This window comes from Stegostoma tigrinum, chromosome 3, assembly GCF_030684315.1.
Source record: "Stegostoma tigrinum isolate sSteTig4 chromosome 3, sSteTig4.hap1, whole genome shotgun sequence".
In the NCBI taxonomy this organism is placed as follows: Eukaryota; Metazoa; Chordata; class Chondrichthyes; order Orectolobiformes; family Stegostomatidae; genus Stegostoma; species Stegostoma tigrinum.
This window is the reverse complement of record NC_081356.1, coordinates 708,422-722,497: the sequence shown is the minus strand read 5'-3', so window position 1 is coordinate 722,497 and position 14,076 is coordinate 708,422. Positions and strand designations below refer to the sequence as shown.

The 14,076-nt window shown below is 43.1% G+C and overlaps 1 protein-coding gene across 1 annotated transcript in view; it reads left to right on the top strand.

Moving 5' to 3' along the window:
- The window catches only part of LOC125450680 (A disintegrin and metalloproteinase with thrombospondin motifs 19-like), a 456,336-nt gene that overhangs the window by 305,762 nt on the left and 136,498 nt on the right, over positions 1–14,076 (top strand). Inside the window, exon 16 of the mRNA XM_048526734.2 lies at positions 10,321–10,401. Within this exon, the coding sequence (XP_048382691.2) occupies positions 10,321–10,401 (81 nt within the window). The remainder of the gene's footprint in view (positions 1–10,320; positions 10,402–14,076) is intronic.

The window sequence follows — 14,076 nt, the reverse complement described above, 5'->3', positions numbered from 1 at the left end:
GATAAGTGGAGAGGACAGTACGGGGCGGGAGGGGGGGGTGTGTGAGGTAGGGAGGGGATAGGTCAGTCCGGGGAGGACGGACAGGTCAAGGGAGCGGGATGAGGTTGGTAGGTAGGAAGTGGAGGTGCAGCTTGAGGTGGGAGGAAGGGGATAGGTGAGAGGAAGAACAGTTTAGGGAGGGGGGGATGAGCTGGGCTGGTTTTGGGATGCAGTGGGGGGAGGGGAGATTTTGAAGCTGGTGAAGTCCACGCTGATACCATTGGGCTGCAGGGTTCCCAAGAGGAAAACGAGTTTCTGTTCCTGCAACCTTCGGGTGGCATCATTGTGGCACTGCAGGAGGCCTAGGATGGACATGCCGTGTAAGGAACAGGAGGGGGAGTTGAAATGGTTCGCGACTGGGAGGTGTAGTTGTTTATTGCGAACCAAACGTATGCGTTCTGCAAAGCGTCCCCAAGCCTCCGCTTGGTTTCCCCAACGTAGAGGAAGCCTCACCGGGTACAGCGGATGCAGTATACCACATTGGCAGATGTGCATGTGAACATCCACTTGATGTGTAAAGTCATCTTGGGGCCTGGAATGGGGGTGAGGGAGGAGATGTGAGGGCAAGTGTAGCACTTCCTGCGGTGCCAGGTGTGGTAGGGTTGGAGGGGAGTGTGGAGAGGACAAGGGAGTTGTGAAGAGAGTGTTCTCTGCGGAAGGTAGACAAGGGTGGGATTGGAAAAATGTCTTGGGTGGTGGGGTCGGATTGTAGATGGCGGAAGTGTTGGCGGATGATGCGTTGTATCCGGACGTTGGTGGGGTAGTATGTGAGGACGAGGTGGATTCTCTTTTGGCGGTTATTGCGGGGGTGGGATGTGAGGGATGAGTGGCGGGAAATGCGGGAGACATGGTCAAGCTTCCCTATCATCAATTCCCCTTTTGTTTAAGTCTCCAAAATGTTGGTGATCTATATCAAATTCCAACTGAAAGTAAATCCTGTCATGATGGCACCTGCAAAGCAACTATGTACTAATTACCAGTTTCCACATTACAACGTCGATTTAATTTTCAGCAGGATCTACAGTTCGACTGAACTGTGTTCACCTTTGCCTCAAGGGATATGCAGACAGGCTGTCTATCACTGTTACTGAGAATGCTTCCCATAATTTCAGAGTTTAAAATGTGAAGAGTGAAACCTATTTCAGAAAATGGAAATTTTGACCAAAAACTATGTTGCAGCCTTCCTCTGGAATTGTCCAAAGGCCAGTGTGATGATAGTATGGTTTTAAGAGGTGTATTTGGTCCTTTTCTTTTATGAAGAGATTGAAACAGAGGTGCTAAGAGTGCTCCAAAGCCAATAAAGTAAGCACCTTGCTCCGCCTTGGATTATTTTTCCTAAGCTTAGAACAAAAGAAGCTGCCTGAAGCGTGGATTCAAGCTCTCATCAAACCAGGATTTTTAGTTTCAGTTTGTCAGTATGTTTAACTGCAAATGTGACGAACTACAATCAGTAACTGAAACAAGTGCTGAAATCCTCAGGAAAAATATTGCCAACCCTCAACTGTTGAGGATAGGCTGGGAAAGTTGTGGTCATTTCTTCCATATATGCAACGTGAGTGCTCAAGTTGTTACAGTGACCTCAGAGTCAGATCTTTAACATGTACTGTATTCAGTCTTGATTCATTCCTCGTGTCGTATTCTCGAGCGCAAAGCCTAAGTTGAAGTCATTGAATGGATGTTAACATCAAAGTATAACTGCTTCCCGAGCTATGCAAATCTAAAACAAAAGGGTAATAAAGAGTAAATCTCAGCACTGAATCTTAGAGGGGTGTTATTGATGTGACATTTGGTGAAATGTGTGCTAGAATCAGGGTGATGAGTGCAGAGAGGCCTATCTCAATGTTGGGATCAGCTCATTCCACTGTTTTTGCTTTTTGTAGCAGTATCGGGTGATGCCAATTGACAGTATCGCTTGTTAAACACACTTGTAATGCCACAATTTGCCTCATTAATATTCAGACTCTCAACTTGCCAAACAAACCAGGAATCAGGAAAACTCAGCAAGGAAACCAGAGTATCATGTACCTATCATGTCCCCCATCTACCTACTAACCTCATCCCACCTCCTTGACCTGTCCGTCTTCCCTGGACTGACCTATCCCCTCCCTACCTCCCCACCTATACTCTCTCCACCTATCTTCTTTTCTCTCCATCTTCGGTCCGCCTCCCCCTCTTTCCCTATTTATTCCAAAACCCTCACCCCATCCCCCTCTCTGATGAAGGGTCTAGGCCCGAAACGTCAGCTTTTGTGCTCCTGAGATGCTGCTTGGCCTGCTGTGTTCGTCCAGCCTCACATTTTGTTGTTTTGGTATCATGTACCTAGTAGATTCAGCTTGCCACTTACTCTGAATGACAACAGGTAACGTCATCTCAGGATGAGATACATGGGCAGCAGCCAAGCACACTCCTCCTCCATAGACATTGGCAGCTGGAACTAGCCAACCTACAAATCATCCTGACATTTCCAACACACACTGGCAGTGTACTATAGAATGCAGTAACCGGATGCATCACTGTATGGTTTAGAAGGGGTGGACGCTAGGAAGTTGTTTCCCTTAGGCGGGGAGATTAGGACCCATGGGCACAGCCTTAAAATTAGAGGGGGTACATTTAAAACTGAAATGAGACGACATTTCTTCAGCCAGAGAGTGGTGGGCTTGTGGAATTCATTGCCACAGAGTGCAGTGGAGGCCGGGACGTTGAATGCCTTCAAGGCAGAGATCGATAAATTCTTGATCTCAAAAGGAATCAAGGGCTATGGGGAGAGTGCAGGGAAGCGGTGGTGAAATGCCCATCAGCCATGATTTAAATGGAGGAGTGGACTTGATGGGCCGAATGGCCTTACTTCCACTCCTATGTCTTATGGTCCTATGCTTGGTACAGCAACTGCCCTGCCCAAGGCTACAAGAAATTACAGAGAGTCATGAACGCAGCCCAGTCCATCATAAATGTCAGCCTTCCATCCATTCACTCAGACTACACTTCTTGCTGCCTCAGGAAAGCAGCCAATATAATCAAAGAGCCCCTCCCACCCCAGTTACACTCTCTTCCACCCTCTTCTATCAGGAAGAAGATACAATTAAGAGCAACTTCTTCCCCGATAATAGCTGTGATCAGACTTATGAACAGACCTCTCATATACTAGAGTTGATCTCTCTCTGCACCTTCTCTATTGCTGTAATACTATATTCTGCATTCTTTCCGACCACCCTGATATACTCCTGTAAAGTATGATTTATCTGGATAGCATACAAAACAATAATTCTTCATGCATCTCAGTACATGTGACAATAATAAATCAAATCAAATCAAAATAAATCAAATGAATGAGGGCAGACTTGAATTGTAGAGTGACCTCTCTACAAAGGGGAACTATCTATCTCTCCTGTTGCCTTCAAGGTTCTACAGGCATGAACACCAAGGTCGCTGTGACCCTTTGTTCTTCTTGGGTCCTACCATTCAATGTGTACTCCCTCGTTTGTTAACCTTCCCAAAATACATCATTTATCACATTTCAGGATCAAATTCCATTTACCGTTGTTCAGTCCATCTGACCAGCCCAAGTATATTGTTCTGTAGTCTAAGGCTTTCCTCCTTGCTGCTTAACACATCACTAAATTTCTTATTATCTGTGAACTGACTGATCATACCTCCAACATTCATATCTAGATCATTAATGATCAACCTTCAAGGCACCCAGCACTGAACCTTGCGGTAGACCATTGGATAAAGGCTTCCAGTCACAAAAATACACTTCAACCATCACCCTCTGCTTTCTGCCACTAAGCAAATTTTGGATCCGATGGATTCTTAGCTTCTTAACAGGTGTACAATATGTGACCTGGTGAGAAGTGTAACTGAAGTCCATGTAAAGTACATGGAGTTAAAGAATGAGGGCCAAAAAGCTTAACTGGTCATTACTGACATGGAAAACATCGCCTATAAGCACATGATACTTTGAATGTCCTTCCAGCAGGTGAGAGAGCTCTGCATGCCCAGCATATGTTGTATAAATTTCTTTCGCCAAGTTCAACACTAGGATCTAACGCACTTGCTGAACAAGGAATGACAAGTCATCAGAAGTGGAGGATCATATCCACACATTGATCCTTTGACCTTTCACTCAAAGATCAGCCACAACAAGGCCACATTTGCCCAAAGCTTCCCCCTCAACCAATAACCCAGGAACTGATTTCCAGGGTGTCGCTACACTCTGTAAAAGGAAGTTTCTTTCACTGATAATGGGAACTGCAGATGCTGGAGAATCCAAGATCACAAAGTGTGGGGCTGGATGAACACAGCAGGCCAAGCAGCATCTCAGGAGCACAAAAGATGATGTTTTCAGCCTAGACTCTTCATCAGAGAGGGGGATGGGAAGAGGGTTCTGAAATAAATAGGGAGAGAGGGGGAGGCGGACCGAAGATGGATAGAGAAGATAGGTGGAGAGGAGAGTATAGGTGGGGAGGGGATAGGTCTGTCAGGGGAGGACGGACAGGTCAAGGAGGTGGGATGAAGTTAGTAGATGGGAAATGGAGGTGTGGCTTGAGGTGGGAGGAGGGGATAGGTGAAAGGAAGAACAGATTAGGGAGGCGGGGATGAGCTGGGCTGGTTTTGGGATGCAGTGGGGGGAGGGGACGTGCTGGGCTGGTTTCTTTCACTGTCTTATTTAAATTTCATTTAATTTTGTAACTATAACTACTCATTCTAGGCCCCTCAACAACCTGAAACAAAACTGTTTTTAACTCAAGATAACAAAGTGTGAAGTTGGATGAACACAGCAGGCCAAGCAGCATCTCAGGAGCACAAAAGCTGATGTTTCGGGCCTAGACCCTTCTTGCCCCACTGTTTCTAAATTTTAAATGCATGCCATAACATTCAGTCATTTACCTTCATTTCTAATTTTGTGGCAGATGGATTACTGAAAAACTTGGGATGCAATGAGAAATTATGTTCACATCCAAACACCACCATCTGAGATTAGAGTTGATGAAGTTAATTCATACTCACAAGTGGTCCTGGCACCAAGCACAAAATCGAATTAGAAGTGTTGCAATGCATCTGTGCCTAGTTTCCAATAGTTATGCCTGCTTTCTTCCCATAAATGGGGAAAATCACCCCTGAGGTCTATTGTAAAACCTATTTGTCAAAGAAATAGAATAAAAGAAATTGACTGGGTGATGCTGCTGAAAGATATCTCAGTCAAGGAAAATTGGACACATTTAAAATTATAACCTTTTGTATATTTAAAATAAATATGTGTCCAAGAAAAATGTGTAAACTATGTGAGCAATCCTCAAGTTTGATGAATTGAATGTTTCAAATTAAAATAATTGCAAAACAAAATTACGGAGAAATTGCAAGGAAAGGGGAGGAAAATTTGACAATTTCTTTTTAGAAATGGGGTAAAAGGCGTATTGAAGATGCATAAAGAATTCAAGAAATGTGAGATTACTGGCTGTTCATAAACATTAAATAAGTTGCTAAAAATATGGGCAAAACCATTAGGTCAGTTGAACTGTTGGTCCCGATTCTGTTCAAACAGCTTAATTGCTATTACAAAGAAACAAAACAAAGAAACCTACAGCACAGGAACAGGCCCTTCGGCCCTCCGAGCCTGCGCTGATCAAGATCCTCTGTCTAACCTGTCATCTATTTTCTAACGGTCTGTGTCCATTTGGTCCCTGCCCATCCATGTACCTGTCCAAATATATCTTAAAAGATGCTAACGTGTCTGCGTATACCAGCTCCGCTGACAACGCGATCCAGGCACCCACCACCCTCTGCGTAAAGAACTTTCCACGCATATCTCCCTTAAACTTTCCTCCTCTCACTTTGAACTCATGACCCCTAGTAATTGAGTCCCCCTCTCTGGGAAAAAGCTTTTTGCTATCCACCCTGTCTATACCCCTCATGATTTTGTAGACCTCAATCAGGTCTCCCCTCAATCTCCGTCTTTCTAATGAAAATAATCCTAATCTATTTAACCTTCCTTCATAGCTAGTGCCCTCTATACCAAGCAACATCCTGGTGAACTTCCTCTGCACCTTCTCCAAAGCATCCACATCCTTTTGGTAATGTGGCGACCAGAACTGCACGCAGTACTCTAAATGTGGCCGAACCAAAGTCCTATACAACTGCAACATAACCTGCCAACTCTTGTACTCAATACCCCATCCGATGAAGGAAAGCATGCCGTATGCCTTCTCGACCACCCTATCGACCTGCATTGTCACCTCTAGGGAACAATGGACCTGAACACCCAGATCTCTCTGTTCATTAATTTTCCCCAGGGATTTTCCATTTACTGTATAGTTTGCTCTTGAATTAGATCTTCCAAAATGCATCACCTCACATTTGTCCGGATTGAACTTCATCCGCCATTTATCTGTCCAACTCTCTAATCTGTCTATATTCTGCTGTAACCTCTGACAGTCACTTCACTATCGGCTACTCCAACAATCTTCGTGTCATCAGCAAACTTGCTAATCAGACCACCTACATCTTCCTCCAGATCATTTACATATATCACAAACAGCAGTGGTCCCAGCACAGATCCCTGTAGAACACCACTGGTCACAGGTCTCCAACTTGAGAAACTCCCTTCCACTACTACTGTCTGTCTCCTGTTGCCTAGCCAGTTTTTTAATCCATCTAGCTAGCACACCCTGGACCCCATGCTACTTCACTTTCTCCATCAGCCTGCCATGTGGAACCTTTTCAAACACCTTACTGAAGTCCATGTATATCACATCTACAGCCTTTCCCTCATCGATCAATTTTGTCACGTCCTCAAAGAATTCTATTAAGTTGGTAAGACATGACCTCCCTGTACAAAACCATGTTGTCTATCACTGATAAGCCCATTTTCTTCCAAATGGGAATAGATCCTATCCCTCAGTGTCTTTTCCAGCAACTTCCCTACCACTGACGTCAGGCTCACTGGTCGATAATTACCTGGATTATCCCTGCTACCCTTCTTAAACAAGGGGGCAACATTAGCAATTCTCCAGCCCTCCGGGACCTCACCCATGTTTAAGGATGTTGCAAAGATATCTGTTAAGGCCCCGGCTATTTCCTCTCTCGCTTCCCTCAATAACCTGAGATAGATCCCATCCGGGACTGGGGACTTGTCCACCTTAATGCCTTTTAGGATACCCAACATTTCCTCCCTCCTTATGCCGACTTGACCTGGACTAATCAAACATCTATCCCTCACCTCAACATCTGTCATGTCCCTCTCCTTGGTGAATACCGATGCAAAGTTCTCGTTAAGAATGTCACCCATTTTCTCTGAATCAGCGCATAACTTTCCTTCTTTGTCCTTAAGTGGGCCAATCCTTTCTCGAGTTACCCTCTTTCTCTTTATATGTGAATAAAAGGCTTTGGTATTTTCCTTAACTCTGTTTGCTAAAGATGTTTCATGTCCCCTTTTAGCCCTCTTAATCCCTCGTTTCAGATTCGTCCTCCATTCACGATATTCTTCCAAAGCTTCGTCTGTCTTCAGTCACCTAGACCTTATGTATGCTTCCGTTTTCCTCTTAGCGAGTCTCACAATTTCACCTGTTATGCATGGTTGCGCAATCTTTCCATTTCTATCCCTCATTTTCATAGGAACATGTCTCTCCTGCACACTAATCAACCTCTCTTCAAAAGCCTCCCACATATCAAATGTTGATTCACCTTCAAACAGTTTCTCCCAAACTACATTCCCCTATTCCTGCCGAATTTTGGTAAAGTTGGTCTTCCCCCAGTTTAGAACTCTTCCTTTAGGACCACTCTCATGTTTGTCCATGACTGTTCTAAAATGTACAGAATTGTGGTCACAATTTCCAAAGTAGTCCCCTACTGTAATTTCAACTACCTGGCCAGGATCATTCCCCAACACCAGGTCCAGTATGGCCCCTTCACAAGTTGGACTACATACATACTGCTCTAGAAAACCATCCTGGATGCTCCTTACAACTTCAGCTCCATCTTGACCCCTAACACTAAGTGAATCCCAGTCAATGTTTGGAAAATTAAAATCTCACATCACCACCACCCCGTTGCTCCTACACCTTTCCATAATCTGTTCACATATTTGTACCTCTATCTCACGCTCACTGTTGGGATGCCTGTAGTATAGCCCCAAAATTGTTACTGCACCCTTCCTATTTCTGAGTTCTGCCCATATTGCCTCACTGCTTGAGTCCTCCATAGTGTCTTCCTTCAGTCCAGCTGTGATATCGCCTTTGACCAGTAATGCAACTCCTCCACCCCTTTTACCTCCCTCTCTATCCTGCCTGAAGTATCGATATCCTGGGACATCTAGTTGCCAAACATGCCCTTCCCTGAAACAAGTCTCGGTAATAACAATAACATCATACTACCAGATACCGATCTAAGCCCTAAGCTCAACTGCCTTATCTACTGCACTTCTTGCATTAAAACAAATGCACCTCAGACCACCTGTCCCTTTCTGTTAATCACCTGCCTCCTGCCTACCCTTCCCTTTAGTCACGCTAACTTCATTATCTAGTTCCCTACAGGCTTTAGTTACTACCTCCTTTCTGTCCAATAACCTGTCCAGTATTCGGTTCCCATCCCCCTGCCACATTAGTTTAAACGCTCCCCAACAGCGTTAGCAAAAGCACCCCCAAGGACATGGGTGTAGACCATCCAATCTGTAATAGTCCCACCTTCCCCAGAACCGGTCCCAATGTCCCAAAACTCTGAACCCCTCCCTCCTACACCATCTCTCAAGCCACACATTCATCCTGGCTATTCTTTCATTTCTGCACTGACTCGCACGTGGCACTGGTAGCAATCCTGAGATTACTACTTTTGAGGTCCTACTTTTTAACTTGGCTCCTAACTCCCTAAATTCTGCTTGTAGGACCTCATCCCGTTTTCTACCCATATCATTGGTGCCTATATGCACCACGACAACTGGCTGTTCGCCCTCCCCCTTCAGAATGTTCTGCAGCCGATCTGACACATCCCTGACCTGTGCACCTGGGAGGCAACATACCATTCAGGAGTCTCGATTTCGAGCACAGAACCGCCTATCTACTCCCCATACAATTGAATCTGCAATGACGATAGCCCTTCCACTCTTTTTCCCGCCCTTCTGTACAGCAGAGCCAGCCACAGTGCCATAAACCTGGCTACTGCTGCCTTCCCCTGGTGAGCCATCTCCCCCAACAGTATCCAAAACGGTATACCTGTTTTGGAGGGAGATGACCACAGGGAACACCTGCACTGCCCTCCTGCTCTTTCTCTGCCTTTTGGTCACCCATTCCCTTTCCTTCAGCAATCCAAATCTGCGGTGTGACCAACTTGCTAAACATGCTATCCACAACCCCCTGTTACATAATTTGTAAGTTGCAATGAGATTACCTCTCATGCTGCACAACTCTAAAGACATGGCCTCTTTCCACTCAGTGGCTTTGTCTAAATGTTTAAACTGGTCAGTTTGTGCAAACTGTCAGCTATCCAGCCCAAATCACACTGTAGAGATCACAGCTGTGAAGAATGGCCACTGGACCTGAAATGTTGTGGTGGCATGGTGGCTCAGTGATTAGCACAGTTGCCTCACAGCACCAGGAACCCAGGTTCAGTTCCAGCCTCGGGTGATTGTGTTGAAGTTTGCATGCTTTTCCCACGTTTGTGCGGGTTTTCTCCAGCTTCCTTTCACAGTCCAAGATGCGCAGGTTAGGTGAATTGACCATGCTAAATTGCCCACAGTGTCCAGGGGTGCGCAGGCTAGGTGGATTAGCCATGGAGAAATGCAGGGTTATGGGGATAGGGTAGGGAAGTGAGTCTCGGTGGGATGCTCTCCGGTGCATCAGTGCAGAGTTGATGGGCTAAATGACCTGCTTCTGCACTGTAGGGATTCTATGAGCCCAGGCCTGATTTTCCCCAAGCTCTCTTCACAGAACAGTTCTGCCATCCCAGGATTAGGTCCATTGAACATTTGTTACACTCGATCAATGGCAATAGTATCCTTTCTGAGATAAGGAGACCAAACCCTGCACCACAGAACTCTCGGCACAGTCGAAACAAGCTCCTAATCAATAGTAGCAGGGCCTCTACTGCACTCAAAACTTTTTAATTGGTAGTGTTATCAGAAAAAAAAATCTGTGGAAAAGAATAAATAAATGTTTAGTAGCGCAGAACACTTCTTGAAGAAAGAGAGACATATTATAAAAGCTTTTTTTCTTGCACTCCTTGAGTATACACTCAGTTTATTGATACATAGCAAGATAATTCATTGTATTGTAAATTCTTTTTGTTTTACAGGCTATGTGGAAGCTTTGGTGATACCTGCAGGAGCAAGGAGGATACGAGTCGTTGAAGAGAAACCAGCGCACAGTTACCTTGGTAATTTGTTGTTGCTTGGGGCTTCACTGCTTACATTTTCACTTTTTAAAAGAAGGAAAATCCAAGAGGAGCACGTTATTATAAAGGTCCCTTCAGTATCTATTTTTGTGGATTTTCTCAATCTCTTTCCCCAGGGCAGGATTGACTGCCACAAGGGGTCATAGTTTTAAGGTGTTAGGAGGAAGGTATAGAGGAGACGTCAGAGGGAGGTTCTTCACCCGAGAGTTGTGACCGCATGGAATAGTTTACCAGTGGTAGTCGTGGAAGCGGAGTCATTAGTGACATTTAAGCGACTGCTGGACATGGACATGGACAGCAGTGAATTGAGGGGAATGTAGATTAGGTTATTTTATTTCTGGATTAGGATTATTCCACTGCACAACATAGTGGGCCAAAGGGCCTGTACTGTGCTGTACTTTTCTATGTTCTATGTTGTATGTTCTTCATATGACCTCCTCATAGGTGGCTGATGTTTCAGACAGACTACTTTGAGTCAGCAATTAAAGAAAAATGCAGTTTTTAGAGAACAGGTGATGAGGAAGGAAGGAGAAGGTGCCCCAATGCTCATAGGGCACTCATGAGCTGACCTTCACCTTGCTTTCAATTTTATAAGTTGTGACCACAACAACACTCTTCACTCCTGCCTGCCCTTCGTAGCCACATATTGGCATTGGCAGCTAATTATCCTGTTCTGTAGGCTCACCAGAATCTTAACTGACCTTTGTTTAATTATTTAAATATGGTGGTAGGCCTGTTGATTTTAGTCACCCCTGTCACCGAGTATAATGTGGGGGCAAGATTTGGGGGGGAAGGTGGCAGGAAGCAGGTGAACAAGGCCCTCAACATAATTTGTATTTCCTCTAACCCTGCTGAAACAATGACAAATGGGGGATTGTACAAACTAACACCACATCCATTTTCACATATACACTGCTGTCACCCGAATCACAACCAGCTCTCTAGACCTTACCACTATCTCTAAAGTATCAGATTGTTTGTTCAATATCAGTACTGGATCAACAGAAATCTCTCACAATGAAATATGTAGCAGCCTCAAAACCAATGTTATCAGAAATTGCCACAAACTCTGCTTCCTAATAATTAGGACCTTATCTGTTCAGGAACGATGTTAGGAAGCACTTCTACGCACAAAGAATGGAAGAGTTTGGGACTCTCTTCTAAGAATAGCAGTGAATGCAGGATCAATTGTTAATTTTACATCTGAGATAGATAATTTTTTGTTAAGCAAATGTACTAACAGTAATGGACCAAAGGAGGTGTGTGGAGTTAGGCCACGTTTCAGCCATGATCTTATTGAGTGGTGTTACAGACTTGAGGGGCTGAATGGCCTAATCCTGTTCCTGTGTTCCTATCACCAATCCCATCACTGTACCTTGTAACTGTCTAAGGCTGAAGCAGGATCTTCCCAACCTTTGTGTCATATTTGACCCTGCAACGATTTGTCTGCACCATCACGCAGGGTACCTTTTCCACCTTTATAACCAATTCTGCCTGACTCAGCTCGACTGTTCCGTACGTCTCACTGCTTAACAATTTTCATATACTCTGAGCTAGCCTCCCATGTACTACAATCCAAAACTTATGCTGCCTGTGCCATTACTAGGCCAAATTCCATTTGTCACCAAATGTGGAAGTTATGGTAATGCTAGTCATCTTTCACCGGAAGTTGAGTCAATTTAATTTTTTTGTTGGTAAAATAGTCCATTAAAACCATTTCTTCTTATTTGGAAAACACATATACAATTTTAGAAACAAATAAATAACAAACTGAAGGGAGGCTACAATTTACCATTCGATTAATAGTGAGGTGTTCAGATTTCATTTAAAGTATGCAGTTTTGAAGGAGATTTGCAACATATTACATTTCACTATAGTTCTTGTGCTCAGATTAGTTTAAACAAAAAGTCACAAAGAACATTTAAGCTTGTTGATATTGGAAACTCCACATGGCGTTTTTGAAGTTAGATCCAGATACGTAAAACTTTTTAACTTTCCTTTTAGGTAGTGGGGAGGTTAGGAGTCAACTGTTGTACAGATTCTTATCTACTAATGTCTGCATTTCATATTTTACTTTATTGCTTGCTGTTTCTTCCTGGCCGTACCGAAAGTCCAATGAACACAGCCTTGTCAGGAACCTCTTTTTAATTATATCCAGAAAATTGGATCAAATGAATAAAAGGAGCCAAGAGCATTTACTGAGGAGACTCAACATTCTGTCAGTGTTTTCAGTAATATACAAATCTTTATTAATACTGCATGGTTTTTGTTTCATGTAAGTCAGTAACGTGAGGCTTTGATTAAAGCGAATGTAATTAAATGTGTACAGTGTATTTGAAGAGTTTTACATGGAGCATGGTATTTAAAACTCTAGGACTGGCACAGGATAAAGTGACTTCTTGCATGCTTAAAATCAGTAATCTGAAGCCTCTGTCTGGAAGTGCAAATTTAAATTTAGCAAAGGTACAAATTTTACAATCAGCTAGTGATGATCACATGTAAAGCTCAGCTCCTCAGGTATCAGCATGAGATGTTATATGGGTATCCCAGTTTGAACATACTTAAGAACAGTGGTTGGCAAAGCAGTCTAAATCAAATAGAAAACCACTTCCGAGAGGGTCAATCAACCCATCTGGCAAAATCACAAAGACCTTGTGTTTAATTTTCTGTTTATATTTTAAACTCAGCCTTTTGCAACATGCTATAAGTCTGGTGTCCTGTACGTTCACATTATGATTGCCATATTCAGACAATCCTCTTTTTATTTTGGACCTTATGAATCTGAGATTTTTTAAAAATTCTTAAGGAGAGAACAGAGACAAAGATACTAGACTGAGAATTCGAAACTCCTCGACCACCAAATAGCCTCTGTTCATAGCCTATGCAAGAAACTGAAACATTTGCAATAAACAGTGATTGGAATCCAAGAAATCAGCTACATTTAGCTTTAGAAGAACCCTTTGTTTTGAAACTTTAAATAAAACTATAATCTTAACAGGTCAATAAAGGAATAAAATTATAAATGCATTTTTTCCCTTAAAAGTAGGCTATTTGAGATCATTTTATTCAATTTTACATGGTGTTTTTCTGCAAAGATAAATGTGTATTAGTTTATTCTCACATTTCAAATTTGAGGATTAATCAGTAAACATGACGTTACTGAACATAATGAGGGAAATAACATTGTACATGACGTTATTGAACATAATGAGGGAAATAACATTGAAGAAAATTTAAATTGGTAATAATTAAATTTGTAATATTAAGAGGCTTAATACTTCTTGTGCATTTATGAGTTGCAGTTTCATAATTAGAAAAAAACATTTAGTGGTCGATCTCAAGTTTTGGTAACAATTTAAAACAGGTGATAGCAAGTCAGCGGTCCTTTTAACTTCTGTCCATTTTTATTCCTTTCAATTCCAACCTCAAGTCATTCATTGCTTTCAAGTCATAAATGTAAAGAAGGTAACAAAAAAAAGGTTCCTAACTGCGTCCCCAAAGACACAGCTACTTGGAAGAACCTATTTGTTCTCTTCCCAAATTATTTGCTTCACCAATATTAACAAATCAATGCTTTTCGGTGATCATAACAGACCAGGCTTCTGTTATTAAAAACCAAAAGATCTGTGAATACTGTTGACAGACTTCTGTCATCCT